Source organism: Mastigoproctus giganteus, chromosome 3 (genome assembly GCF_048544385.1).
Source record: "Mastigoproctus giganteus isolate SK-2022 chromosome 3, ASM4854438v1, whole genome shotgun sequence".
NCBI lineage: Eukaryota > Metazoa > Arthropoda > Arachnida > Uropygi > Thelyphonidae > Mastigoproctus > Mastigoproctus giganteus.
This window is the reverse complement of record NC_143577.1, coordinates 186896689-186923688: the sequence shown is the minus strand read 5'-3', so window position 1 is coordinate 186923688 and position 27000 is coordinate 186896689. Positions and strand designations below refer to the sequence as shown.

Sequence of the window (27000 nt, the reverse complement as noted above, 5' to 3'; positions counted from 1 at the left end):
CTAAAATGAGGCCTCCAGACCTGTATGCAGTACTCAAGGCATGGCCTAACCATTGTCTTATACAGAGGGACAATCACCTCCTTCTCCCTACTAGCAAAATTTCTATATATCATTGACAAAACCCCACAACCTGCCCTGGCAGCCTGTCTGCATTGCTCAGAAAACTTCATATCTGACTGCACAATTACTCCCAGGTCTTTTTCATTTTCTACCACCTTAAGTGTAGTACCACACAGTTGGTACGTTTCTCTGGGGTTACTTCTACCCATATGCAGTACTTTGCATTTGTCAAGGTTAAACTTCAGTTGCCACTTCTTAGCCCATCCACCCAAATTATCTAGATCCTGTCGCAGTAGCACACTGCCATTACTGTCATTGACAACCCTGCCAACCTTTGTATCATCTGCAAACTTCGACATTAAGCTTGATATACCTTCATCAATATCAATAGTGGAGAATGAAAATACATGGGAGTAATTGTACAGTTCATATGAAGCTCAATTGTACATATAAAGTTCTCTTAGCAGTGCAGACAGGCTGCCAAAATAGCTCATGGGCTTTTGTCAATGATATACAAGAATTTTTCCAGTAGGGATAAGGAGGTGATTATCCTATTGTATAATGCAATGGCCAGGCCACATCTTGAGTTGAATGTGTATGCTGGTAGGATGTGGATCTGTTGAAATGGGTGCAGAGAAAAGAAACAGGATTAGCGAGAGGGGAAAAAAGGTACTCTTACCAGGACAGGCTTCAGTTCTGCAAACCGCAGCACCTGGTGACTAGGCACCTGCAAGGAGATCTGTTTGAGGTGTTTTAAGGCTTTGAATGGATTGAGTAAGCCCAATGCTGACGGACTCCTTCCTCTTTCTCACACTACATGTCGGGGCATGAACTCAAATTGAAGGATGGCCACAGGCTACATACAAGGAAATTTGCTTTCAGCCAGAGTTGATTGGTGTAACTAGGTTTCCATCTGGTGTAATAGGAATGTGCAGTTCAAGGAAGAACGAGGCAGTTTTAGAAGGGTTGGTAAGTGAAGTGGGATTTTTTTTTTTTTGCTGCGTCTGTACAAACTTGCTTTCTTACATATTTTGCCGTCATTGTCATTTGGATCATCCATCTGTTAAACATGAAAGTTATATCTGTACCATCTTCATTAGTGAATTTTCTAATAGTTGAAGGCTCTGAGGAGTGAAATTTTATAAAAATTAAACTTGTATATAAGCTTTTAAATATCAGTCTGTTTTTATTTTTATTGATTCCACAACATTAGGGTGAAATTATTGTCAAAAATCAAATATAATTTAAAATGAAAATGTTAATGAAATCCTTAAAAACCCCTCTTCATTATTATTTTTTTAATGCAGTTACATTCTCTACATATTTGTTTATTCAACTTCAGCTAGGTGGTAGATGACTCTCATCAACTGGTGCAGTACCACCACTTTGCTTATTAGAGGCTTGAAGTGGTGGAACCCATGGTCAGTCTCCAGAGCTAAGTTCCGGTCAACCCTTCCCCATCTCTTCCATCATGCAGTATGATTGATGACTTTTGAGGTTATGATGAACATCGTGGCGAGATCCAATCTTCCTTACATTTCAAGGGTACAGCTCTAAAACGGTGTTTGCAGGCCGGCCACTAGTTAGTACACCGGACCGAACCTATTGGTAACTCTCTAGGAGGCTTCCGGATCAGCTAGTGTATAATCTTGCTACCTCTACTCTGCCAGATAGTGACTGGAGGGAGTCCGAGTAGTGTGTATGCGGGGAGAATTGTCGAGGCCACGTTATGTCAAGAATCTGGGTATATTCTTACCATATGTATGCCATATCCAAAAATTTCATTACTTCATACAGCATGTCCCGCCCACTTTTTCTTACTATTGCTCCAACCCAAGCACGGTACTAAGTACTATAGGTTCTAATACCTCTCGTGTTTGGGGTTTACATAAAAAAAAAAAAAATAAATAAAGCTTGCATAACCAAATCAAACAGCTGAACTAACAATTGAAACTCTTATTTTCAAAGTTATTTTCGTGCTGCTATTTTATTATAAACAGTTTTAGTTTAGTATTACTAGTGACAAATGATACAAGAAAGCAAGTTTATACAACATCAGCAAGAAAAACTTTGTTTTACCTATCCATTCCCTCCAATAATTTGTCTAGTTCTTCCTTGAATTTATTTAAGCTTTTCACTTCACAACAACCAGTGGAAATTTGTTCCAGCAATCAACCACTTGTGGACTAAAGACAAACCTCCACACATTTATTTTGCAACCATCCTTTCAGTGTCTGCTATTAGTTGTAAAAACAGGTAAGAGATAGCAGCATTGTCTCTTATCTGTTTTTATCTGATACATTTGTACATTAACAAACACATTGTTTGTGTTTGTTAATGTACAAATTATATAAATGTATATATGCATTTTGAAGGACATTACAAATAATGGAGACCATATATGAAAAATGTATATACATACTCCAAGAATGGTTTATCATTCTGTGGGGGGGAAAGTGCCTTTCAATAAAATTATTTTGATCTGTCTGCTGGTCAACTATAAATAATGTTATTCTAGAGCATGTCCATAGATTGATAGCAGGTGGGGGGCATCCACTGGATTTTTGATAACTTTGGCAAACATTCTTAAGAAATGAATAAAATTTTAAAAAATTAACTATAATTTTTAAGAAATTGTATCATATTTAATAACAAATATATATATTATAAATACCAGAATTTTAAAAATCAACAAAAAACTATAGACAAGCAAAAACCTCTAAAGATGTTCCGATTTCTTAAATTATATCATTTTAATGAAATTCACGTAGCTGCTCATCTTCTGATTTTTCATTAAAAAGTACTGTTTACAGCTCACCCACTAGTATTATTTCTCCATAGCACAACAAGGGGTGCCTCCGTGGGCAGGAGCAGCAGTACGTAGCACATGCTTCTTGATTAGACCAGGGTTCGAGCCCATGACCACCAAATATGGAGGATGCGGAAAGGTCAGAGAATGACCACCGCATATCCCTGGAGCAATATGGCCTTAGTTGCTAATGCTTCTAAAAACCAAATAACAAACAAACAAAAACAAGGAAGTTAATATAAAAGTCTAGCTGTCTTTTCTGTTTCTGGGAGACTCATGGTGAATACAAGAGAGTTGGTGAGTCGAATCTGATGCAGTATGTTATTAAATTTGGGTTTAGGAAAACTACTCTTTAATGGGTTGGGTACAATACTAGCACTGATACTCACGTTGCAAGATCATACTGCCATAATCAGTTTTAAGTCTAGTTCAGATTTATAGCCTATCCAAATCTCCCCTTCCCCTTCAGAAACATTGCAGTAAGCAGCAGTACCTTTCAAAAGTTACTTTATTGAATTTTCTTGTGGACCTTTGTACCAAATATCAAATCAATAAATTAACCTACATCCCCTGTTCATGCACACTCCTCCTACTCAAAAAAAAAAAAAATCATCAGCCAGTGCATCATGAACATTATGTGGCAAGTTTTTTTGGTAAACACTTCCAGAGGAGTTTTAAATCACTTTTTTCCAACTGAGTTTAAAAACTCTACTGGACAAAGTATGCATTCTTTCTCTCTCTCTCTCTCTCTCTCTCTCTCTCTCTCTCTCTCTGTTTCTGGTTCAAATTTTAACTTGGTGCTTTATGGCCTCAGTTGTCAGTGCACCATTAAACACCAACTCAATCAATCAATCAGTCTGGTTCAAATTAATACTATTGTCTTGCAGTTATCTCCAGTGATGTTTGGGACAGTTTATATTGACAAATTTGGTGTTTTCTGCTAATTATATAATATGAGGACCATAGAATGACAATGATAGAGATCAGTTAATTACATTATGATCAAAATAGTGGTTCCAAGTTTCAGCACAAATGACAGTTCATATGCACTTCTTGGTGTACAATAGCCTTAGATGCTGATGTGCCATAAAACTCCTAATAACCAATTAACCAATCATATGCACTTCTGTTGGGGAAAAAAAAAGCTTCCACCCAGATCCAGAAACTTCCATTAATGTACACCCAATCCTGGCAAAATCGAAAGCAATTTTTAGGAATAATTTTAACCAAAAAGTTGCTTCCTAGAACATATTCATTATATAAAACAAAATATACAAGAAAACTTAAAATATCTTGCAAAATTTTCCTCACTTCATGAAGAATCAACCATTGCACTTTTCTCAAAATATACTGAGCACTTGTATACAGACCAAATTAGACTATTAAGCCACACTGCAACTCAGTTAGGGTAAGTGCTTTCCTATGATTGAATCCAGCACACTATTATGCCATTCTTGTAACCAGAGGAGCCTTTAGGATTTTGCCAGTCTACAGCCTATATGTTCATGAATGCCTTTATTTCTTCAGAGACAAAAATTATGCATACATACTGTATGATGGTCTTTAACAGACCATCATACCTGACTAGCTGTCTTTACATCACAGAGTGAAAACTTATATAGTGGCCATTCAAATGCAAACAAACATTTAGGCATTCATAATTAACTTGAATCTCAAAATAAATAACATAGCCTATTTAACTAAGTACCCTATGATGCTGTGAAATGATGACATTTTGGCATCCACCTTGGGATTTTAACCTTTCGTTACTACAAAAATGAATTCCTCCTCACCATCAGCTTTCTAGCAATTACAGTCAGCTCCGTAGCCGAGTGGTCAGGAGCGGGAGTGCAGTAGCACACGCTCTTTGAGTAGACCGGGGTTCAAGCCCCTGACTGCTGAATATGGTCGATCTGCCAACCCGCACTGGACCAGTGTGGCAGATTATGGTCCATTTCCCTCAGCATGAATTGTTGAGGAGGCTTCCATCCTGCAGTGGGTTGATAATGGCTGCACTTTACCTTTACCTTTTACAACAACCAATATATGGCAATCTTTACATCATCTGCAAATTTAGACATCACGCCCTTCATCGATGTCATTTATGTAAATCAAAAACAACAGTGGTCCTAATACTGATCCTTGGGGAACCCCACTTCTTACATCAACCCAATCTGAGGAATAACCATTTATTGCAACCCTCTGCCTTCTGCCCTAAAGCCATCCAGCTGTCCATCTAAGGACTTTCCCTGTGATTCCAACCTGTTCCAGCTTATAAAGTAACCGCTCGTGTGGGACTGAGTCAAATGCTTTGCTGAAATCCAAATAAACAATTTCGAAATTATTCCCAAAGTCCAGCTCTTGAGTGACCCTGTCAAAATAGCTAACCAGATTAGCTAAACATGATTTTCCCTTTACAAAACCATGCTGAGTATCCTTCAGAATTCCATTTCTATCTATCTAAATGATCCTGAATTCCAACTTTGATCATTGTCTCCATGAATTTCACTAAGTCCTCATAACAAGATCACGCAGCTAATGTTTTTACTTTAAAATACATGATTTAGTATAAAATCCAAACAAAGATTTTTTCATCCTGTAAAAATCTCTCCCCCCTCAACCTTTAAATGTTAGCACATAACTTCAGAATGTACTTCTATTTAACCTGGCACTGAGTGGCCGCACAGATCCCTCAAAAAATGACAATTGTACATAACTGTTGGTTAATGTTTAATAGCTAAAAGTTTGGTACTTTCCTAAATATAAACTAAGATTTATTTGAATGGTCTTGGAAGTGAGCAATTATTATTTACTTATGATTACTAGAATTATATTTATAAAGAACTTGTCAGGTACAGCACAATTGTTTGGATAACTGTTTTTGTCTTCCACTTTAGCATAATATTTTCAGTTTCATTATAACATAAACAAATACAATTCTTGCCTGACATTTGATGCATCTGCAACAGAAATTAGGATAATTGACATGAAATAGATTGTTTTCTCTATGTGGGGGGGGGGGGAAATATATATATATATATATATATATATATATATATATATATATTTTTTTATACTTAACATAAAAGTACACTCCTCTACACCCAATGCAAATGTTTACTAAACTGCAATAACTGCATTTGTGGACCAACTGTATGATTCAGTCACCAGATGATGAATGTAATCTAATTATCATAGTTGCAGATGATTTTTAATGGTGTCCTTGTTTTTTTTATGGAATCTCCTATCGACCCATACTAAAAAAAAAGTGAGACTATTGCTTTGATTGAGTGAAGATGTTATGGCTTTCTTCGGTCAGATATTTTTTTATAAATTACAACCTGATTTTCTTCATTAAAGAAATTGTACACTTTAAATGTGTGTGTGCGCGCTTGTTTTTTTAGATTCAACAGGTTCTTTTTTTTTTTTAAGTTTTATTTGGCCACAGTATTTTTATAATAAAATAAAAAAGTACTTTAAAAAAATTAAGTTAGCAAGTTCACATTAGTACTATTAAAAGGAAAAATGCAGAAACTTTGAGGGTTGGGCTTCACTGTATAACCCCTCGACGTGGGCACCTGTACGTGGTGAGACCTCCCAGTGACGCTGCTGGACTCCCAGACTAGCATCACTGGGAGCCAACGCCCACAGCCCAGGTTCCAGGCTTACATCAATGGAATCCGGCGTGTTTGCTGTGCGCTGCGACCCGTGGAAATTCGGAAAGGGGGATCCTGGTGATTGAGGGGCCCAGCTTCAATACACCACTTTGGCCCCTGCTTCGACAAGACATGTGGTCCTGGAAGGCCCGGCTAGGATCAATCGGATAGTAGGCTCGCCTGCGAGGGTCAACCGTGTCAATGCCACGCCCCTACCCTCATGGTCCGAGGGACAGGATTCAGGCTGGCGGCGGTGCGGGTATGGTGTCTGGGTAGCCCTGGCGTTCCACTCCCGAGCGCATTTATTGCATGCCGGGTAGTGGGCGTCCCTTTGGGCTCCGTGGTGGGTGGGGAGCCCGGGCACTGAACCACTTCAAAACTTCATGAATCCTGATAAACATATTTCTTCAGGGGCCCCAACCCGGCCCCTGTCTGAAAACATAGACAAAGATTCAGATAGCATTATTGCTAAAAAGAGGCAGCGATCCGAATTACCATCAGGGCCTGTCCCAAGGTTCTTAATTATGCATTCTACCAATGAAACACCGATTGGTAAAATGTTGCCCTTTTTTATTCAAAAAGGTTAGATGGGTTAGCAGGTTCACCCAAATCAGTTAAGAGGCTTCGTTTTGGAGACCTTTTTAATTGAAACTAAAAATGACAGGCAGTCTGAACATCTACTCCGAGTAACATCAATCGGAGGAATACCCATAACAGTGACACCACACAGAACACTCAATTCATCGAGAGGTGTCATTTCGGAGTGGAACCTTCTCGACGTAACCGAGGAGGAAATCTGCTCCGAATTAAAACCACAGGGAGTTATTGCCATCAAGAGAATTACTGCGCGAAGGGATGGAAAAATTGTTAAAACCAGGAGCGTTATCCTGACTTTTAACTCTCCTAAACCGCCTGACGAGATTAAAGCTGGATACATCAATTGTTCAGTGCATCCATACGTTCCGAACCCTTTATGGTGTTTTAAATGCCAGAAGTATGGACATTCTCAAATGGCCTGCCGTGGAGTCCTTGCATGCGCTCGATGCGGTGCAAAGGACCACGAAACAACAGCATATTCAGCCGCAAAACCTACCTGTATTAACTGTGAAGGCGAACACCCGGCCTACTCACGAGCATGCCAGAGGTGGAAAGAAGAAAAAGAAATTCAACGGCTGAAGGCAGAGCTAAATATATCATACCAGGAGGCAAGGAAATCGGTGAAACCCCTGAATATCAACAAACCTACCTACGCCCAGAAGGTAGCAGGGAGATGTTCCGTCGGAACTCAGACAGACATGAACATTCCTCCAAAGGAGTCTTTCACTCCCATCGTGCGTTATCTCTTAAGTTCTCAAAAACCTGCACAGAAAAACCAATCAGCTGCCACTCCTATATCAGTACCTCCTAATGCTCCACAAGTAACAAAGGTAATTATGAAAGAAAAGAATAAGAAAGGGGAAGTCTCCCCTACTACCCAAGAAAACATGGATGTCGAGCAGAAGGAGGTACTGGAAGACTCAGTCTTGGAACTCTTTGCGGAGGAAGAAATGGACACGGGACAGCGTCCATTCTTCCCCAAAAAAGATAAACCCAAGACTGATAAAAGTAAGCCCTCAGCACCTCGGAAGCCGCCTGATGGACCCACCAAGCCAAAATAATGGCTAAATTCCTACAGTGGAACTGTCGTGGATTCCAGCGAAATACTGATGACATCAAGGCCCTCCTGCAAAAGCACGAACCAGTTTGCTTTTGCTTGCAGGAGACTTACCTAAAGGCAAATGATGATCCCACAATGCATAACACTACAATTTTTCGTAAGGATAGAATTGCAGATGGTCCTGCTCATGGAGGAGTGGCTATCCTTGTGGGAAACCAGACCCCAGTTCAGCCTTTGCTAATTACAACTAGCATAGAAGCTGTTGCAATTCGCCTTACAGTGGGATTTTTATTAACGGTCTGCTCTGTTTATTTGCCATCTGGGACTGACATCTCCCAGGAAGACCTTGATGATCTTGTAACGCAGTTGCCTCCCCCTTTCTTACTTTTTGGGGATTTTAATGGACATAACACCCTGTGGGGTAGTGCTAACATCAACGGAAGGGGACGAGTCATAGAGCGTATGCTCAACGACCTTTCCCTTCTAAATACTGGAACAAATACCTTCTTCCACATGCCTACCCATACTTTTTCTGCCATTGATCTCTATCTGCTCCCCTTCTCTACTCCCTTCGCTCACTTGGGAAGTGGAGGAGAATCCATACGGAAGTGATCACTTCCCTGTGATAACCTCGTTACACAGTGGGAGCCCATGTCTTCCTTTTAGATTACCACGGTGGAAGTTTGATCAGGGTGACTGGAATGCCTTCCAACATCAGGCAAATTTTGACCTCAGTACAGTCAGTCGGGAGCCTATCAATGACACAGTAAAGTACATCACAGAAATCATTGTCCAAGCAACTGCGAATGCTGTCCCAAAAACATCTGCCCGGTTTCCACCATTACCCAAACCTTGGTGGAATTCACAATGCACAACAGCAAAAAAGGCTCAAAACAAAGTGTGGGGGATATTTCGCCGATATCGTACCACGAACAACCTTAAAGCCTTCAAACGTGCACGAGCCAAAGCACGCTACATCCGTCGTCAGAGTCAAAAGGAATCGTGGATCCGTTTTACATCATCTATTAACCAGTCTACTAACTCTAAGGTAGTCTGGGATAAAATCCGGAAAATGAAGGGGAAATATACATCCCACCCTTCTTCAATCCTAGATTATAATGGATGCACTATTGCAGACCCAACTGCAATAGCCAATGCTCTTGGGGAAACATTCTCTAACATCTCTGCAACATCCTCGTATTCCCCAGAGTTCCTGGTCCTGAAACATAAACTGGAAAAACAAGCACTTAATTTTAAGTCCAAGGGCCTCTATCCCTACAATGGGGCATTCACTATAGAGGAACTGAAAAGAGCCCTCACTCTTTCCAAAGCAAGTGCTGTTGGACCAGATGGCATCCATTATGAAATGATTAAACATCTTTTGCCAAAATCTATGGATTGTCTGCTCCTTCTGTATAACAGAATCTTTATTGAAGGGCAGTTTCCGGATTCCTGTCGAAAGGCAATCGTTCTTGCCTTTGCTAAGCCAGGAAAGGATCCAAAAGTCACCACCAATTATCGTCCTATTGCTCTGACTAGCTGTCTGCAAAATCCTGGAGAGAATGGTTAATTCTTGTTTAATATGGTATCTAGAATCAAATGACCTTCTCTCCAACATCCAGTGCGGCTTCCGAAGGAACCGGTCCACTTTGGACCATCTTATTAGATTGGAAGCATCCATCCGGGATGCTTTCCTAAAACGCGAACACTTGGTGTCGGTGTTCTTTGACATGGAGAAAGCGTATGACACAACTTGGAGATTTGGCATCTTAAAAGATCTGCATAGCCTTGGTCTTAGGGGACAACTACCAATTTTTATTAAAAACTTTTTAGCCAATCGATCTTTCCAAGTTCGCGTGGGATCCTCACTCTCTCCTTCCTTCAGCCAAGAGGAGGGAGTACCACAAGGATCAGTATTAAGTGTCACGCTTTTCGCCATCAAAATAAATTCAATCACAGAACAACTTCCTCCAACCGTAAACAGTGCCCTCTATGTTGATGACTTTAGCATTTTTTGTCAGTCGTGCAACATGAGGGTTATTGAAAGACAACTGCAGAAAGCCATTGACAGTCTGAATTCCTGGGCACTTGCTAATGGCTTCAGGTTCTCACCGGAGAAGACCGTTTGCGTACACTTTTGTCGTAAGCGTAATCTTCATCCTGAACCTGAATTAAGGCTCGGACAAAATGCTATTCCAGTAGCAGCGGACACAAAATTCTTGGGACTCATATTTGACAAAAAGCTGACTTTTCTGGATCATATCCGTCAGCTCCGCACAAAGTGCACACGTGGGCTTAATATTCTCCGCTCGCTCTCCTCTACATCTTGGGGAGCAGACCGATGGACCCTTCTTCGGCTTTACCGTGCACTTGTGCGATTCAAACTAGATTATGGGTCCCAGGTATATTCCTCAGCCAGAGACAGTGTCCTTCGATGGCTGGACCCCGTTCATCATCAGGCCCTACATATTGCTACTGGAGCATATCGCACATCTCCTGTCCAGAGCTTATATGTCGAAGCAAACGAACCACCGTTATCGCTTCGACGTAAGCAGTTGTCTTTAAAGTACGCTTTAAAACTGAAATCCCTGCCAGACCATCCTGCGTAGCCATTCGTTTTTGAGCCACGATGGGAAAATTTATATAATACCCGTAAGACTGCCAATCGTCCTTTTGGTATTCGTCTCCAAGAGCTACTCAAAGAATTTAATATCAAGGTAGACAAGGTTGCTCAAACACCAAAGCAACCCTTTCCACCCTGGCATGCTCATGTCCTGGCATGTGACTTGTCTCTTAGAAATTGGGGAAAGTCGGACACTCCATCATCTGTCTACCTGCAGCTTCATTCAGCACACCGAACTGAATATTCCGACTTCGCGCCAGTCTAGACAGACGGTTCGAAGTCGGACTCATATGTGGGATCTGCTGCTGTCTTTACAGACAGCTCTATATCGGAGCAGATTCCCTCTGAATGCAGCATATTTACTGCAGAGCTGCACGCTATAGAGTTAGCCTTGGATCACATTAGTGAATGCCAATACCAATGGTTCATTTTATATTCCGACTCTCTCAGCATGTTACAGGCTTTAATATCTGTGAGATATAATCCTCATCCAGTTCTGTCTAGTATCCAGCAGAAGATTCACTTCCTCCGTGGACGTGAATATGATATCCGCTTCTGCTGGATTCCCAGCCACATTGGGATTAGGGGAAATGATTTGGCTGACACCGCAGCCAAATCAGCAATTCCCAATAATAATCGGTGCCTGTCAGTCCCCTATACAGACTACAGGCAAATAATACACGAGAAAATACAGTCCCAATGGCAGGATTCGTGGAATAGACAGACTGCGAATAAATTATATCGTATAAAGCCTGTAATTGAACCGTGGCAGTCTAGTCTGCGCAGGAATCGTAAGGAGGAAGTTGTTCTTGCCCGGACCCGCATAGGACATAGTCATTTGACACATTCTTTTTTGCTGAGGGCTGATGACCCTCCTATGTGTGAGTCCTGTGGCACAATTTTATCAATTAGACACATTTTAATTGAATGTCCAGATTTTAGCAATATCCGTTTTACCGCTTTTAACCATCTGACTGAGCCGTATACACTCAGTCAGATTTTATCTGACAATGACAATGTGTCTGCTGTTTTTAGATTTTTAAAATCAATAAATATTTTTACTTGTATATAAAATTTACATTTTTCTTTTATATATTTGTTATACCTTTTTACATAGTGACCTAACTAATTAGGTCACTGAAAGTTTAAAATTTTTTATAAATGACCTGGTCTTGGTGCATTATAGCCTTAGCAGCTAATGCGCCAATAAAATCAAAAACCAAACCAAACCAAGCTTCACTGTATAAATAAAAACTGCTCAAACAATTTTCTGTGACCTTTAAAAGTCTTGCTTGACAAACAGATTATATTAGATCATTTATCTGACTTAAATTTTTGTATGGAATCTTAAGATACATTTCATCTCTTAAAAAAAGAGTAAGAGAAATTGAACTGAGATGACTGATATCAGTATTGATAAAAATATAAATGCTCAAGAAAGTTTAGTGTTTAATTTATATTAAATATATATTAGTTTAAAAATATTTTCATTTTTGATCAGGGTACCCTTGCTTCACTACAAGAAACAAAGGATCAATTACTTAATGTCAACCTTCGGGTCCACAGGCTGACAGTGGAAGCTGGTGTGACTACAATACCTTTAAAGGATGATATTACAGAATTATACCAACACTGGGATGAAGTCTATGAGAAGTGAGTACTCAATCATGTACTAATGAATTAGACTTTCCTTTTATAATTTTAACCAAATGGTTCATTTGATACTTTTAGCAATAATTTGATTTAAATAATATATATGTATATATATAAAATCCTTTATTACCAAGAGGGACATAGTCAAACCAACCAAGAGGTTTGACTATGTCCCAATACAGTAATGCTGGAAGGGGGGGGGGGTTACATGACAATATTGTGGTACTTTGGATATCCAAAACAAAAAGGAAGTGGAGGACAAATAAAAAGAGGAGAAAAAGAAAAGAAACATACTTTTTTTTTTTTTTTTTTCACGTAGATTCAATGACTTCATTTTGAATCATTATTTTCATATTTTTTTTAAATTTTCATTTTAGTCGACATGCAATTATTGAGTAGAATCTTGCACTACTGTTTTCTTTTGTTATTAATCTTTAAATTGGAGAAATTCAGGTATTGCATGAATATTTGTATTTTAACTTATTTTTTGTGTTGATTAGCTAAGTTTGTCCAAGCATATACAGTGTGATTTAACTATGTAAAAGTTGCAAAAGATTAGTTGTTTTGGCTAGGAATGGAACAAATTCTCTGGAATTCAGAAATCATAATTTCAGAAGCCATTGCAGTGTGTGTATCATTTCTAGTATTGACAGTTAACAGTTGTTTCATTATATCTTCTGCTAAATAAAATCTATTTGTGTCAGGACATAGATGAGCTGGTCAGTCAACTACCTTCCTTCTGCTCTGAGACTTTAATGGGCACAATCCATTGTAGAAGGGTTGCTCAACTTGAACAAATGAAAACAACTTGTGGAAAAACTTCTTGAAAAACAGAACCTGACATTGCTAAATACTGGCATACACACATGTATGCATCCCCTCTGGAACAAGCTCACCAATTGACCTACCAGTGTGCTCCCCTTTATTTGTTAATTAAGTGGAGAATCCATGATGATCCATTAAAGAGTGACCATTGCACAGACAGAGCAGGAAAATAGGAATTTCATGATGTGAATTTAGCCAGAAACAGACAACTTGTATTTTGAGATACAGTATTTACTTACCTCATCAACAGACTCTAAAGTGAGTCCCTATTGCAAATCAGATATTAAATGCCACAGAATCTGTCTTTCCAAAAGGATTAACATGTTTTCTGCCATCTATATTTGAGAGTGTGACCAATGTGCTGAAATTTTTAGAATGTTGAAAAACATCATTCTGATGTCCTCAGCATTCTGAAAATTCATAAATAATGGTTGGAAAATAAAATTTTGGAATTCATAGCTAAAAGTGAACACTTTTGTTTTGAATTGTAAATCAGAACAAATTTTATATAAAGTTTATTCACATACATGAACATCGACGAAGCAAATAACAAATAAAACCTCTGTGCCAGGTCTATTAAAAAAAATAGGCATTGCTGCAAAGAGTTCATTCAGTGTGCCAATATTTGAATAGTTGTTAATTTCGTGTGCCTTTATGTTTTTTTGCACTTATCTATTGATCACTCGTATACAAGGTGGCACATCACTTTTAGTGCCTTTTGATGCTTAGAATATGTTAGAATTTTCACTTTTGACCCAGTTCCTAGTGAAACAACTGTAACATAGCCCAAATTCTCTCAAAAGTGAACCCTGTTCAGTACAAAAGAGTTGTGGAAAAAGCCTGACTTGTAAGCTGGAGGATTAAAAAAAAGAGTCGTGGTGAAAATTTACTTCTGCAATCACTAAAACTACTGATAGTTAAACAGTAGGAAACAGAATATGCAATATATATGGCATATTTTCTGTTTGAATTAATCCATTATTCAACTGGAACAGTCAAGATTTTGCTAATCAAACAAACACTTGGCAGTACATTTGCTGAAGTATCAGCAGCATCACACATCAGCATTTCAATACTAAAAGCACAAGCAGAACACTACTTGCTAGGCTGCAAGTCCATTGCTGACTCTCCAAAAATGGTGAAGCATTTATGACCTACAGATATTTTAAAGAGACAGCATGGAAATAACAAACAGAAATTACTAAACCTAATGAAGTTGACAAAATTACAAGTTACGGTGTCTCTTCACAATTCCCTGAACCCATCAAGGTATAATATCAGAACAAGGTATAATACACGAGAAAATACAGTCCCAATGGCAGGATTTGTGGAATAGACAGACTGCGAATAAATTATATCGTATAAAGCCAAAGTGTTTCCACTGTTTGCACTGCTCCCTTGTCTGACTGACAATGATATGCTCATCCATGCAGTGAAATTTGCTGAAAAGAATGGAAATGTTCACGTAATTTGACAACTTGTGCTTTGATCTGCTGTCAACAACTTTGGGACCCATTGTGCTGACACCTTTTTCATAGCAAGAACCTCTATTTTTACATGCTACCCACATTCAGATGAGATGCCCAAGATACTGGTAATCTACTGAACTGTCACTGGTCAATCACTCATCATCAAAGCATGTACACTGTCAACTTCTGGAGTGATGGACATTGCAGGTCTTCCACAGTATGAGTCATCTTCCATGCTCTTCCACTTTTATTTAAATTCTGTTGCCCACTTCTTAACCATGGAATAGGTAGGAGCAGAAACTTCAATAGAAGTTTTTTGTTGAAATCTTTTCTCCAGGATCAGACTGGATGAGGGACTTACACAGAAAAAAAATTTATGTGGTACCGAATGAGCATTATGTAGAAAGCAAAATGTTCAAAACAGAAATGGTCAGTGCCTGGCAAAAGTTCCATTTTGCCAAATCATTGATGTGCACTTTGGAAAATCAGACAAGTTGCATACTCATCAAAAATATGCTTCTAGTCAGGATGCAAACAAATTCATCAGCTTCTTATTTTGAATAATAACTGTGAATTAGGGAAATTTTCTTTCATAAATTTCTTTTTACTGAAGAAAATTACTGGAACACTCATAGATTATTGAAATAGATACAATGAAACAAAAAAAAGAGAAAGAGAGAGAGTGTGTGTGTCTTTATTGTAACAGTAAGGATCTCTTTCTGTCACAGTGGTGAAACTAACATACCACCAGGTACACCATTTGAAGTGGGAGGTGGGGAGAGACCTAGCGATATGCTAGTTTGATAAGGTTACATTGTTTTAGATCACGTGGAACCCATTTTTAATTCTCACTAGGGCAGAATTTATGGCTTTGCCACTTCTCTCTCTCTCTCTCTCTCTCTCTCTCTCTCTCTCTCTCTCTCTCTCTCTCTCTCTCTCTCTCTCTCTCTCTCTCTCACCTCTGTGTGGAAAGAAAAGTGTGTGTGTGTTCTTTGCATGTGTATTTAGTGAAATTCCAAGAAAATTTATCTATTTGCACCAGCTGCATTATAGATTGCAAAATTTTGTGTCAAATAGAAAATACCACATTGCATACTGCAATATTGCTATAGTACCTTTCCTGAAATTGCATTTGATTTTGTAACAGAATTTCAAGAAACAATCTCATATGGCAACCGTGTTATTAACTTTCTAAAACTGGTATGAGATTGAAGCCTTCACAATCACTGTTGTGATTTGTTTGCTCACAGAAAAAATGTGCACTCTTCACAAAGAATTGTTTTCTTTTTATTGTGTTCTTTTTTAACTGTACATTACATTTTCTTTGATAGAATTTTGATAACAGGATTTTGAGGAAATCTACATATATATTGGTAGCTGCATTATAAACATTTAAAAATTGAAGTCATGGTGAAATGAAATAGAGTATGTGTTTTTTTTTTTTTTTGTGTATAATTAATGCCACTCTGAATATGATATTCTAATGTTTCAAACTAGGCAACCTTAATGGTCAAGAGAAAATAAAATCAGTGAAATTTTCACAAACACCAGCATTATTCAGTGTTTAACAGTTAGGTTAAAGTTGGTCTACTAGCCTCTATGCTCTAATATGCTTAACAAATTTTGCTACTGCTTCTGACAGATAATATACTTGAACTCAACCCTTTTTGGTTATACCTAATTATTTTAAGTGCACTTTGTCTTCTGTGTTTTTTTTTTATATTATCTTTTCTTTTCTCACCATTTGTTGAAAAACTTTCTTTTCTCCCCTTTGATTTAATATTTCTGAGGATGCCAATGATTTATAGTTCTTCAGATTTTTTTAATGTTTAGATTCATATAAAAGCAAATATTATTGCCTCTCTTGCCTAAAATAAAAATAGCTATGGCATCCCTCAAAATCCCTTGTTTATTTTGGAAAAACTAGCATATTATGCTCTATGTATTATACAGATGAGTAATGCTTCAATATAGATCACTGTGCTTCAATTGTCATTCCATGTGCATTGTTCAAGTGTTCTGCAAAATGTTCCACCAAGAAACCAGCACTTCTGTATTTTGATTCATTTTAAAGCAAAAAGGAAATACAACAATCTTTTGTCGTTCATGAGGGCTTGGTTAATCTAAAGTTAAATCTAAATATCAATTTAAGCGCCTTAAATTAGTAATAAATTTTCATTTGCCTTTGATCTGTCATGACATTCATTGATGAGGATGGAACCTTAATAATTGTGGTGATGATGGGGGAAGTTAGTTGATCGTTACTGGTGAGAGGACATTAATCTGTCCTCTCACCAGTAATGATTAAAATGACCAAAGTAAACAAGGTGAAAACTCCACTAAACCAAAATAACAAATACAATAATCTAATGGAACTGGCGAGGACTCTGTAGCAATCTGGATGACATGGGAGGTGTATCCAGGTGGGAAGGAGCAGCAGTGCGCAGCACACGCTTCTTGATTAGACCGGGGTTCGAGCCCGTCACCACCAAATATGGAGGATGCGGAAAGGTCAAGGAATGACCACCGCATATCCCGGAGCAATATGGCCTTAGTTGCTAATGCTCCTAAAAACCCACAAAACAAACAACAAACAAACAGACATGGGAGGTCTTCTTGCACAATATAATCAAATATGCCTGTGTCTACAGAAAACAAACAGATGCATATTGAATTATGTCCCACTCCTCAAATTTCACTGTCCATTAAGCTTTATACTGTCCACCAAAAGATAAGTTTCTCCAATGTGGTGTAGTAGGTCTCATTGATGAGACCGTACTCTCCATGTATATTCCTCTATGAATACATTTGGAAGCTATGGCAGCATAGTCAGCTGACAACTGTTAATATAGTATCATATTAACAGTTGTCTTAATATACCTCTCATCAAATCATGTATAATTTTTCTGTCCTGGATGACTTGTCCACCTGCATCTTTCTGTATTCTGAGAGATTTTAATGGACACAATCCACTGAGTATTGATCCCTAAATACTGACCATTATCCAGTGATCTACAACATTTTAATTATTTTTCCTCCACAAACTAAAACAAAAGTTTTAGTTTGTGGAGGGTTCCAGTTGGCATTATGATAATCTCATAATGCCAACTGGAATCAGTATTAGAAACTAGCTATGCTTGACCTAAAAACTGTGCAATCTCTTCCTGTAGATACAGCAGTAATTTATGTTACATGCTAGATAATAAAGGCAGCTGAATCAATTCTTCTATAAAAATTCACAAATGTTCCAAGATCTGGTAGAAGAAAGACTAATGATGCAAAAAAACAAAGCCTGTTTTTCAATTTAATACAAGAGAACAAGTACATTATATAACATGGAAGAGTAAAAAATAAGGATGGGTACAATTTGCCTCAACCATCAATAGAAGTACAGATATTAAAGTAGTCTAAACAAAATCAGTCCTCCACTGTAATGCTCTGGGAAAACCTTTGAGCCCTTATCATAAATATCACCAAATGAACTGACCTTTCAAAAGCATTAAGTGCAAATGAAAAAAATATAAAATAAACTTTACTACAGTACAACAATTTCTGTACAACTATCTATTTGCCATGACTGAATTAAGTATTTGCTTAATCCACAGTCTAGAGCAAAATCAGGCAAATCATTGGTAGAATCAACACTCCATTTCTTCACTGGAATACTTTGGGAAAACCTTTGATACCTTGTTAGCAATATCATCATATGAACTGGCCTTTCACAAGCATAAAGTGCAGATGAAAAATAAAATAACCCTTACTGTAGGATAAATTTTCCGTACAACTGTAAATTTACCATTTCTGAATTAAGCATTCACTTAATCCACTCGAAGAATAGCTCACCAGGTCCTAATGGTATCCACTACACATTGATTAAACTTCTAAGTGAATTCTCTTACAGATATACAATAGGATATACACAGACAACTCTTATCCCAGTATGTGGGATAAGAGTCTTCATACAAATCCTGCAAATTACTGACCAATTTTCCTCAAAAGCTGTTTAGGAAAACCTTGGAAAGAATGGTAAATTCCAGATTAAGCTGATTTATAGAAGCTGAATACGTCATTAGCTCATATCAATATGGCATTTGAAGAAATAGAACCCCACTCAAGTTGATGTTAAAAATTGAAACAATGTTTGCAATTCTCTTTTAAGAAATGAGCACTAGTCATGATGACATACCGTATGAAATACGTAGCTTTGGGTTGCGAGAACACCCTTGAATATTCATCCATACCTTTTTAAATAACAGAACATTCCAAGTTCATTTTCTTAATAACTTTTCCAGTATCCAGGAGGGAGTTCCTCAAGGTCACCTTAGTGTCACCCTCTTTGTTTGAATTAATGTTATAGTCAGATGTATAACCTCATACTGTTGACAGTTATCTGTTTGCAGATGACCTTACCATCTTCTGTCATTCCCAAAATATGTGCATGATAGAAAGGCAGTTGCAAAGTGCAATAGATAAAATAGCCATATGAACTAAAAATAATATATATTGGAATCTCTATATAGAAAACAGCTGCAATCCATTTTTGTAGAAAACAAAAAAATGCACCCTGATCCAGCAGTAACTTTAAATTTAAAGCATATCCCTCTAAGCTCTAGCATCAAATTTTGGCATTTTTTTAGACTACAAATTAAACTTCTTGAATCATATAAACACCTCTGCATGACCTGTCTAAAAAAACTAAATATTCTTAGAGTAATATCTGCTACATCATGGTGAGCTGAACGTCAAACATTGTTACACTTATATTGTGCATTGATTAGATCAAAGCTTGATTATGGTACTGCTTTCTATGATTCTGCTGGACAAAGTCTTGAAACGACTCAATCCAATTCAACATAATGGCATATGGATTGCTTTGGGAGCCTATTGTATAATGCCAGTTCATAATCTGTATACTGAAGCTTTTGAGTCCTCACTCACTTTTCTCTGACAAGTCCTCTTGTTAAACTTTGCTGGGAAGATAAGCTTGCCAAATCATCCAATATGGCATTACCTCTGTGACCCAAAATTGGAAACATTTACCAAAGTCTGATGGAATATGACTGCAGAAATTATCTCTTGATTGGCATTTACACTTTAGACAATATAATTCCAGATATGCTCACAATAGATCCATCATGGCTGCATATTCGAATATGATAATACTTTGAACACTGGGAAAAGTATACTATCTCAGACCAGATTATTGTCTAGTTGCATGCAGCCCACTCAAGTCAGTATTGTTACACCCAAATATACACAGTGGATGGTTCTAAAACAAACACTAAAGTTGGTAAGCAGTCATTTTTCCAAATATTGTATTTTCACAGCAACTTCCCTTAGAATGCAGTGCTTTAACTGCAGAATTATATGTGATTATCTTAATTTTGGGGACTGTATTGAGAAACTTCATTCCCACAAACCTTAATAGCTTTATCAGTCAGGTTTACAGCAGTAGTCATTAATTTATTCACACTTACTAGAGTTTTGTTGATTTGAAACAACCTTGGGGGCACCTCAACAGAGTAAATCTGATCGATCACAAAATGTGATGGAAGTGATATCTGCAGCTTCTGCCAGAGGCAAATTATCGTAACTTTTTTGTTACAATCATACTTCCTGCAACTGCCATTTGATTGTAGCCATTCAAATGGCTACAATCAAATGGGTAATTATGCTGTTGGTTTGATTTCGCAAACCTCTTCCAAGCCAAGAATGTTTCACATAAAACTATCTACACACAAACCATTTTTTTTTGCTTTGTAATTCTCTTCCCCCCCCCCCCCTTTTTTTTTTCATCACCACTGAGTGCAGTCAGTTCTTGTAAGTTTCCTTCCATTAACTTCTGAGAATGAGTCTGATCAGTGGCCACCCTCTACAGAGAGACCTGAAGTAATTTATCATCCTACTCTAAAGTTTTTCTTCATTACAATTGTATATTGTGGACAAAATGTAGTGAAGAAAACTTTGATAGATGTAGTAGTAGTAGTAGTAGTAGTAGTGGCACTTGATGCAAGAAAGCAAGTGTAGGAGCTTATGCAGCATCAGCCAAAAAAAAAAAAAAAAAAATCACACCATACCCTCCAAATGCCTGGCCAGTTCCTCCTTAAATTTATTTAACCTATCAACTTCCACAACGACAGATGGAAGTTTGTTCCAGCAATTAAACACCCGCTGGCTAAAGGCAAATTTCCGCACATCTATTCTACATCTATCCTTTTTAATTTGAACTTATGTCCCCGTAGGTTCGTATTCTGAACAAGTGGGAGGATCCCATCAGAATTCAGCGTGCTCAACCCATTCAAGGCCTTATAGACCTCAATCAGATCACCGCGCAGGTGCCTAGTCTCCAGCCACTGCAATTTGCAGAACTTAAGCCTCTCTTGGTAAGAGGATCCCTTCATTCCCCTCACCAATCGTGTTGCTCTTCTCTGTACACGCTCAAGCAAATCTACATCCTTCCTAAAATGAGGCCTCCAGACCTGTACGCAGTACTCAAGGCGTGGCCTGACCATTGCCTTATACAGAGGGACAATCACCTCCTTTTCCCTGCTAGCAAAATTCCTACATATCATTGACAAAACCCCGTGACCTGCCCTAGCAGCCTGTCTGCATTGCTCAGAAAACTTCATATCTGACTGCACAATTATTCCCAGGTCTTTTTCATTTTCTACCACCTTAAGTGTAGTACCACACAGTTGGTACGTTTCTCTGGGGTTACTTCTACCCATATGCAGTACTTTGCATTTGTCAAGGTTAAACTTCAGTTGCCACTTCTTAGCCCATCTGCCCAAATTATCTAGATCCTGTTGCAGTAGCACACTGCCATGACTGTCATTAACAACCCTGCCAACCTTCGTGTCATCTGCAAACTTCGACATTAAGCTTGATATACCTTCATCAATATCATTGATAAATATACAAAACAACAGTGGACCCAACACCGAACCCTGTGGGACTCCACTAATAACATTAGTCCACGAAGAGCAGCACCCATTGATTACCACCCTCCGTCTTCTCCCACTTAACCATCCTTTTATCCATTGTAGCAACTTACCCTTAATACCATTCTGCTCCAATTTGTACAGTAGTCTTTCATGCGCAACAGTGTCAAAAGCTTTCCTGAAATCCAAGTATATGATATCAAAATTATTTTTTGCATCCAGTTCCTTTGTGACCACATCATAATAACCAATCAAATTTGTCAGACAAGACTTTCCCTTAACAAACCCATGCTGTGTCTGAATTATTGCTGCAGTCTTGTCTAGATGATCCTGCAATGCATCTTTAACCAGCGACTCCATTATTTTACCCGGAACAGAAGTTAAACTAACTGGTCTGTAATTACTCGTGTCACCCTTCGAACCTCCTTTGTGAATTGGGGATACATTTGCACATCTCCAGTCCGTGGGAACCTCCCCTGAATCCAAGGATGCTCTCATAATTATGGCTAAGGGTTTGCTTAGTTGCTTTGCCGCCTCCTTTAAAATAACTGGATAGATCCCATCCACCCCAGGTGCCTTTCTTATGTTTAACTTCAACAATTTCTCCTCCACTTTGCTCTCAGTTATTACAAAATCATTAAGCACACTGCTACAATTTGATAACCTTCTTCCATTTTCAAACTGTAATAATTCCTCACGTGTGAATGTAGATGCAAAATACTCATTCAGTTTGTTTGCTATCTGAGCAGGATCATCAACAGTCAAACCATCGATGTCAAGTGGACCAATCATATTCATTCCCTTCCTTTTAGAGTTTATATAAGTAAAGAAATCCTTGCTGTTTTTCTTAGCATCTTTTGCCAAAGATTTCTCGTAATCCGCCTTTGCCTGCCGAACCTCCTTTGTGACCTGATTACAGACTAGCTTATATCTGCTACAGGCTTCTGCGTCGCCTGATAATTTATATTCATCCCATGCATTTTTCTTCTCTGTCACGAGTCTCATTAGTTCATTTGATAACCATTTAGGCTTAAACCTTGAACAATATTTCTTCATCGGTATGAAAAGTCTAGTAGCTTCCACGATTAATTCCTTGAATGCTTCCCACTTAGAATTTACTGTTTGTAACATCGTCAGTTGATCCCACTGTACAGAATTTAAAAACTGTCTGAGACCAGTGTACTCCCCTTTACGGAAGCAAAAACCCTTTCCTTTACCCCTGACGGTAGTTACCTCTTTGAGTAAATCCCACTTCAGCACACTGTGATCACTGCCACCTAGTGGTTCCTTTATCTGCAAATTCTTAATACACGAATGATCACTGCTGATAACCAGATCAAGAGTATTACTTTCTCTGGTTGCCTCTCGAACATGCTGCTGCAGAAAACAATCATCCAATAAATCCACAAAAGTCTGACTAGCGTGTGAGTGACCAACCCACAAGTTCCAGTCAATATCTGGGAAGTTAAAATCCCCCATTATAAGACATTCTGATTTACTGGCCCACTCTATTTCTCTGTACAATTGTTCATTGTACTCATTCGAGTCATTAGGCCTGTAACACACTCCTACTCTTATTTTTGCTTTTGCAGTGCTTATGTCACACCAAACTGACTCAACAGTGCACTGTCCATCTCTATCAACTGGATGCACTTCTTTTGATTTTATGTTTTTCTTAATTAACAGCATAACACCTCCTCCCTTTCTGTCCTGTCTATCCTTTCTGTACACATTGTACTCCCCAAATTCCAGTTCTGCATTCCTTATATCTTTGTGACACCACGTCTCTGCTATCCCAACAATATCCGCCTTTGATGTCTTGACCAACACTTCAAATTCATCAAATTTATTTACTATACTTCTAGCATTGGTATACATACAAGCATACATGCTCCTATGCCTATTCCTTGTTACCCTAACACATCCCATATACCCAACTATTCCAGGATGACTGCCATCCGTCCCTGAAACCCCCAACACCCCTCGCTCCAGGTCGCTTCTTATTCTAATAGAAGTTGTGCAAGAATCACCTTCACCTCTGCCTGCGGTTACTGTTAAACTATTAGTCTTTGTATCCCCCCAAGCTAGCAGTTTTCCGACCCACCTAACACTGCCTCGATAGCATCAGCAAATATTCTTGCACCCTTTCTATTTAAGTGTATCCCATCCCTGTAGAAGCAATCTCTCCTGTTAACAAGTACAGTCCAGGCTGAAAAAAATTCTACCCCTTGAGCCTTGCACAATCTTTCCAGGGCCGAATTGATTGACAAGGTTCTCATCATATACTCCCTCCTATCGTGTCTGGGCAGAATTGCAGACACTTTCAAATTCAACCCTAATTCTCGGCTTTTTTTCAACAGTGACCTGTACTTGTTGAGTAATTCTGCCGGTCTCCTACTCTTAATATCATTAGTGCCAACGTGTACAACTATATCACCTTTTGTGCCCTTGAAAGATGATATCCGCTCTACAACGTCATCAACCTTTGCCCCTGGCAGACATACCCTGGTCCTGTTCCACCTATCCTTTTTACATAGCATGTTCCCCGTTTCCCTGACAATAGAGTCACCAACAACTAATAGTTCCTGTGGGACCAGCGCATTCTGCCTTGGGGTTTGCCGCTGTGTTGCGCGATGACCAAGTGCAAGCTCTGGCGTTGATGTGGGCAGCTGAGAGCTTGATGGGCCCCTCAATTTATTTCCTTCGAGGGCATCCACCCTGTCCTTCAAACTCTCATATAGGCCCATAACAACGCTGAGTTGTCGCCTGATTTCCTTACACTCCTTACATCGCGCACACACAAAGACATCCCCCATGGCAATATCATGTTCCGTTCCAGAGAGTTCGGCAAACATTTCACAAGTTGCACATTTTTTTAGGCTGTGACGCGTTGGAGAATCGTCCCCCTCAGTTCTCCCCCGAGTCACAACACTCCTGCCACTTTGTGCCCGTTGCTTTGCTGCTCTAGTTCGGGGCATGGTAGTTTAAATTAATAAAATCAATAAATTAAATTTCAGTAGTATTTGAATAGAAACTATGAAATAGAAACAGTGAAGCGTATTACTATATAATTATGCGTTAGAGCTACCTAGCTACCTCAATTAAAAAATTTGAATTCCCTACAAAAACTTTGAATTCCCTATATACAAAAACAATGGCTTCAAAAATCGAACAAAAATAACGGTTTTACCTATCGTAAGTAAAATCCACAAAAACTCTTTATCTAAATTAAAATAAAAATAACCAGCGTAACTATAACTATATGACTACGTATTAAGTACAATATAAAACAACAATCATGTAAATAAAAGGCAAACACTTATCGTTTTTGCGGAGCCTGTAACTGACAGCTGTAACTTTGTGAAGATGCATCTTCTGGGAGACATATATTTGCATTGCTAAAGGAGAGTATTTCCTTAGTTTCTTTTTTATTTTAATATGACTGTTGGGTACCTCTGTATTCTGGTACCAGGATTGCACCTTGCCAGGTCTAGCCATAATTGTTGCATTAATTTTCTGCATCTAGTTACATTGTATAATTAGTGTTCCTATTTTTACAATCATCTCAGAGACTTAAAAACATTTTGTCTTTTGAATAAAGTTACTCTTAATTGATTCCTGGATTTTTGAAGCATAAGTCAGATGCACATATCACTCATGGTAATTTTATGTGTAGTGCTGTAGGAATATAATTATGGTTGTTGTCTAATGATAATTTGGCATACATGGAACTGTGGCAGTGATATATTATATCTAGGTCTCTGCTTCCCAAAATGCCCCTGCCCAGTGGAAATTTTGCTCAAAGCCATAAATTCTTACAATTCTACAACTTTAAAATGAGCACACACAATAACATACATTGTTTTCAGTGTGTAATTACATTTATAACATGGAAATTTTGTTAGGTTATCAAATTCTCCTGCTATTTGGAATGTTGATGATTATCACCCAATTGATAATTAGCGATACAGAAATTGAAAGAGTTTCTGGCTCCCCAGTTCACACGAGGCTGATCATAATGCATTTCCTTAACCAACAGCTTACACAGCAAATTGCTATGTTTGTATGCACCATTAATGTAGAAATTTTCATCCTATTATACGAAGTTGAGGGGAGGGAGGGACTGTCTTGTCTTTTCATGCATTTTTATGGCCAGCAAGATTTAAATTGCCTAGTTAATGGCTTATTGCTCAAGCACATCATTTCTCTTCGCAGTGAAATTCTATTCTACTTTAAAAAAGAAAGTATCACCAAAAGGTAATCTGCCATTTATTTAAAAGAGACCACCTACTATATGATGAGGGCTCAGTAAGTCCTGAAACAGGCTGTCACAGCATCCTCATCTTTTAAATAATGTGAAATGAGAACTGACTTTGCTGTTATATAAGATAATGGAATGGAAAAGTTAATTTTGTTATAAATTAAATATTATGCTGCAAGTCTCAAATTAAAGTTTTTCTTTATATTTAACAAAAAAACTCTTAATTATATTGTATAACAGTTTAACTTTATAATCTTTGTATTTACATACAATCAGCTTTACTTCTAAATAAACCCTCCTAACCTCCAGCAGTAAAATAAGAAATGATATGATGTAAATTGGATTTAATATAAATAGAGAATATTTTTTAAAAAAATATAAAGAAAACTTATTTAATAGAATTTTGGAAATCTTTCTAGGAATGGCACAAAATTGACTGAGTTGCAGCGTTTGCGCAGCAGATGGCAGAATGTCAATGAAAAATATTACAGCCTGAAACAGCAAGTCATAAAACAACAGAAAATACTTCATAATAATTATGAGTCAAAAAGTGATGTCAAGGTAATATTTTTTTAACAAGAACATTAATTAAACATTTTGATATATTGATATTGAGTACTATCTCAGTGTAACTGAAAGTAAGTTTACTAAGAAAAACTTACAAAAGATTTAAGTTATTTAGTATATTAGTACAACACGAATCCTTTCATACACAAATTTTTAGAATGTGTGGGCCCATGGTGGTCAATAAATTCTAGGAGTGCATATGGGCTGCTGCAGCAAGTTTCCAACAATGCCTGGCCCTGTAGATTAAATTTCTTTGTGGAATTTTAAGTTTTGTAAAAAAAAAATAGTTTATACAAAATACTTTTAAATGTTGACATTTATTTTGACTTGACTGCCCAACATTAGAATGAAATTTTTGTCATAAATCAAAACTGAATTAGAATTTTAAAAGAAGTTCATTGTTACTTTTTAAAAAATATATATATAAAGAACACTTATTGCAGTGCAACAATATATTCTACACCTGATGTAATTTTATC

General features: G+C 37.9%; 1 protein-coding gene across 1 annotated transcript in view; it reads left to right on the top strand.

The window, feature by feature from the left end:
- Window positions 1-27000, top strand: part of LOC150088471 (uncharacterized) — a 410148-nt gene that overhangs the window by 322833 nt on the left and 60315 nt on the right. The window contains exons 10-11 of the mRNA XM_090369533.1: window positions 12307-12458; window positions 26374-26515. Coding sequence (XP_090225659.1) covers window positions 12307-12458; window positions 26374-26515 — 294 coding nt within the window. The remainder of the gene's footprint in view (window positions 1-12306; window positions 12459-26373; window positions 26516-27000) is intronic.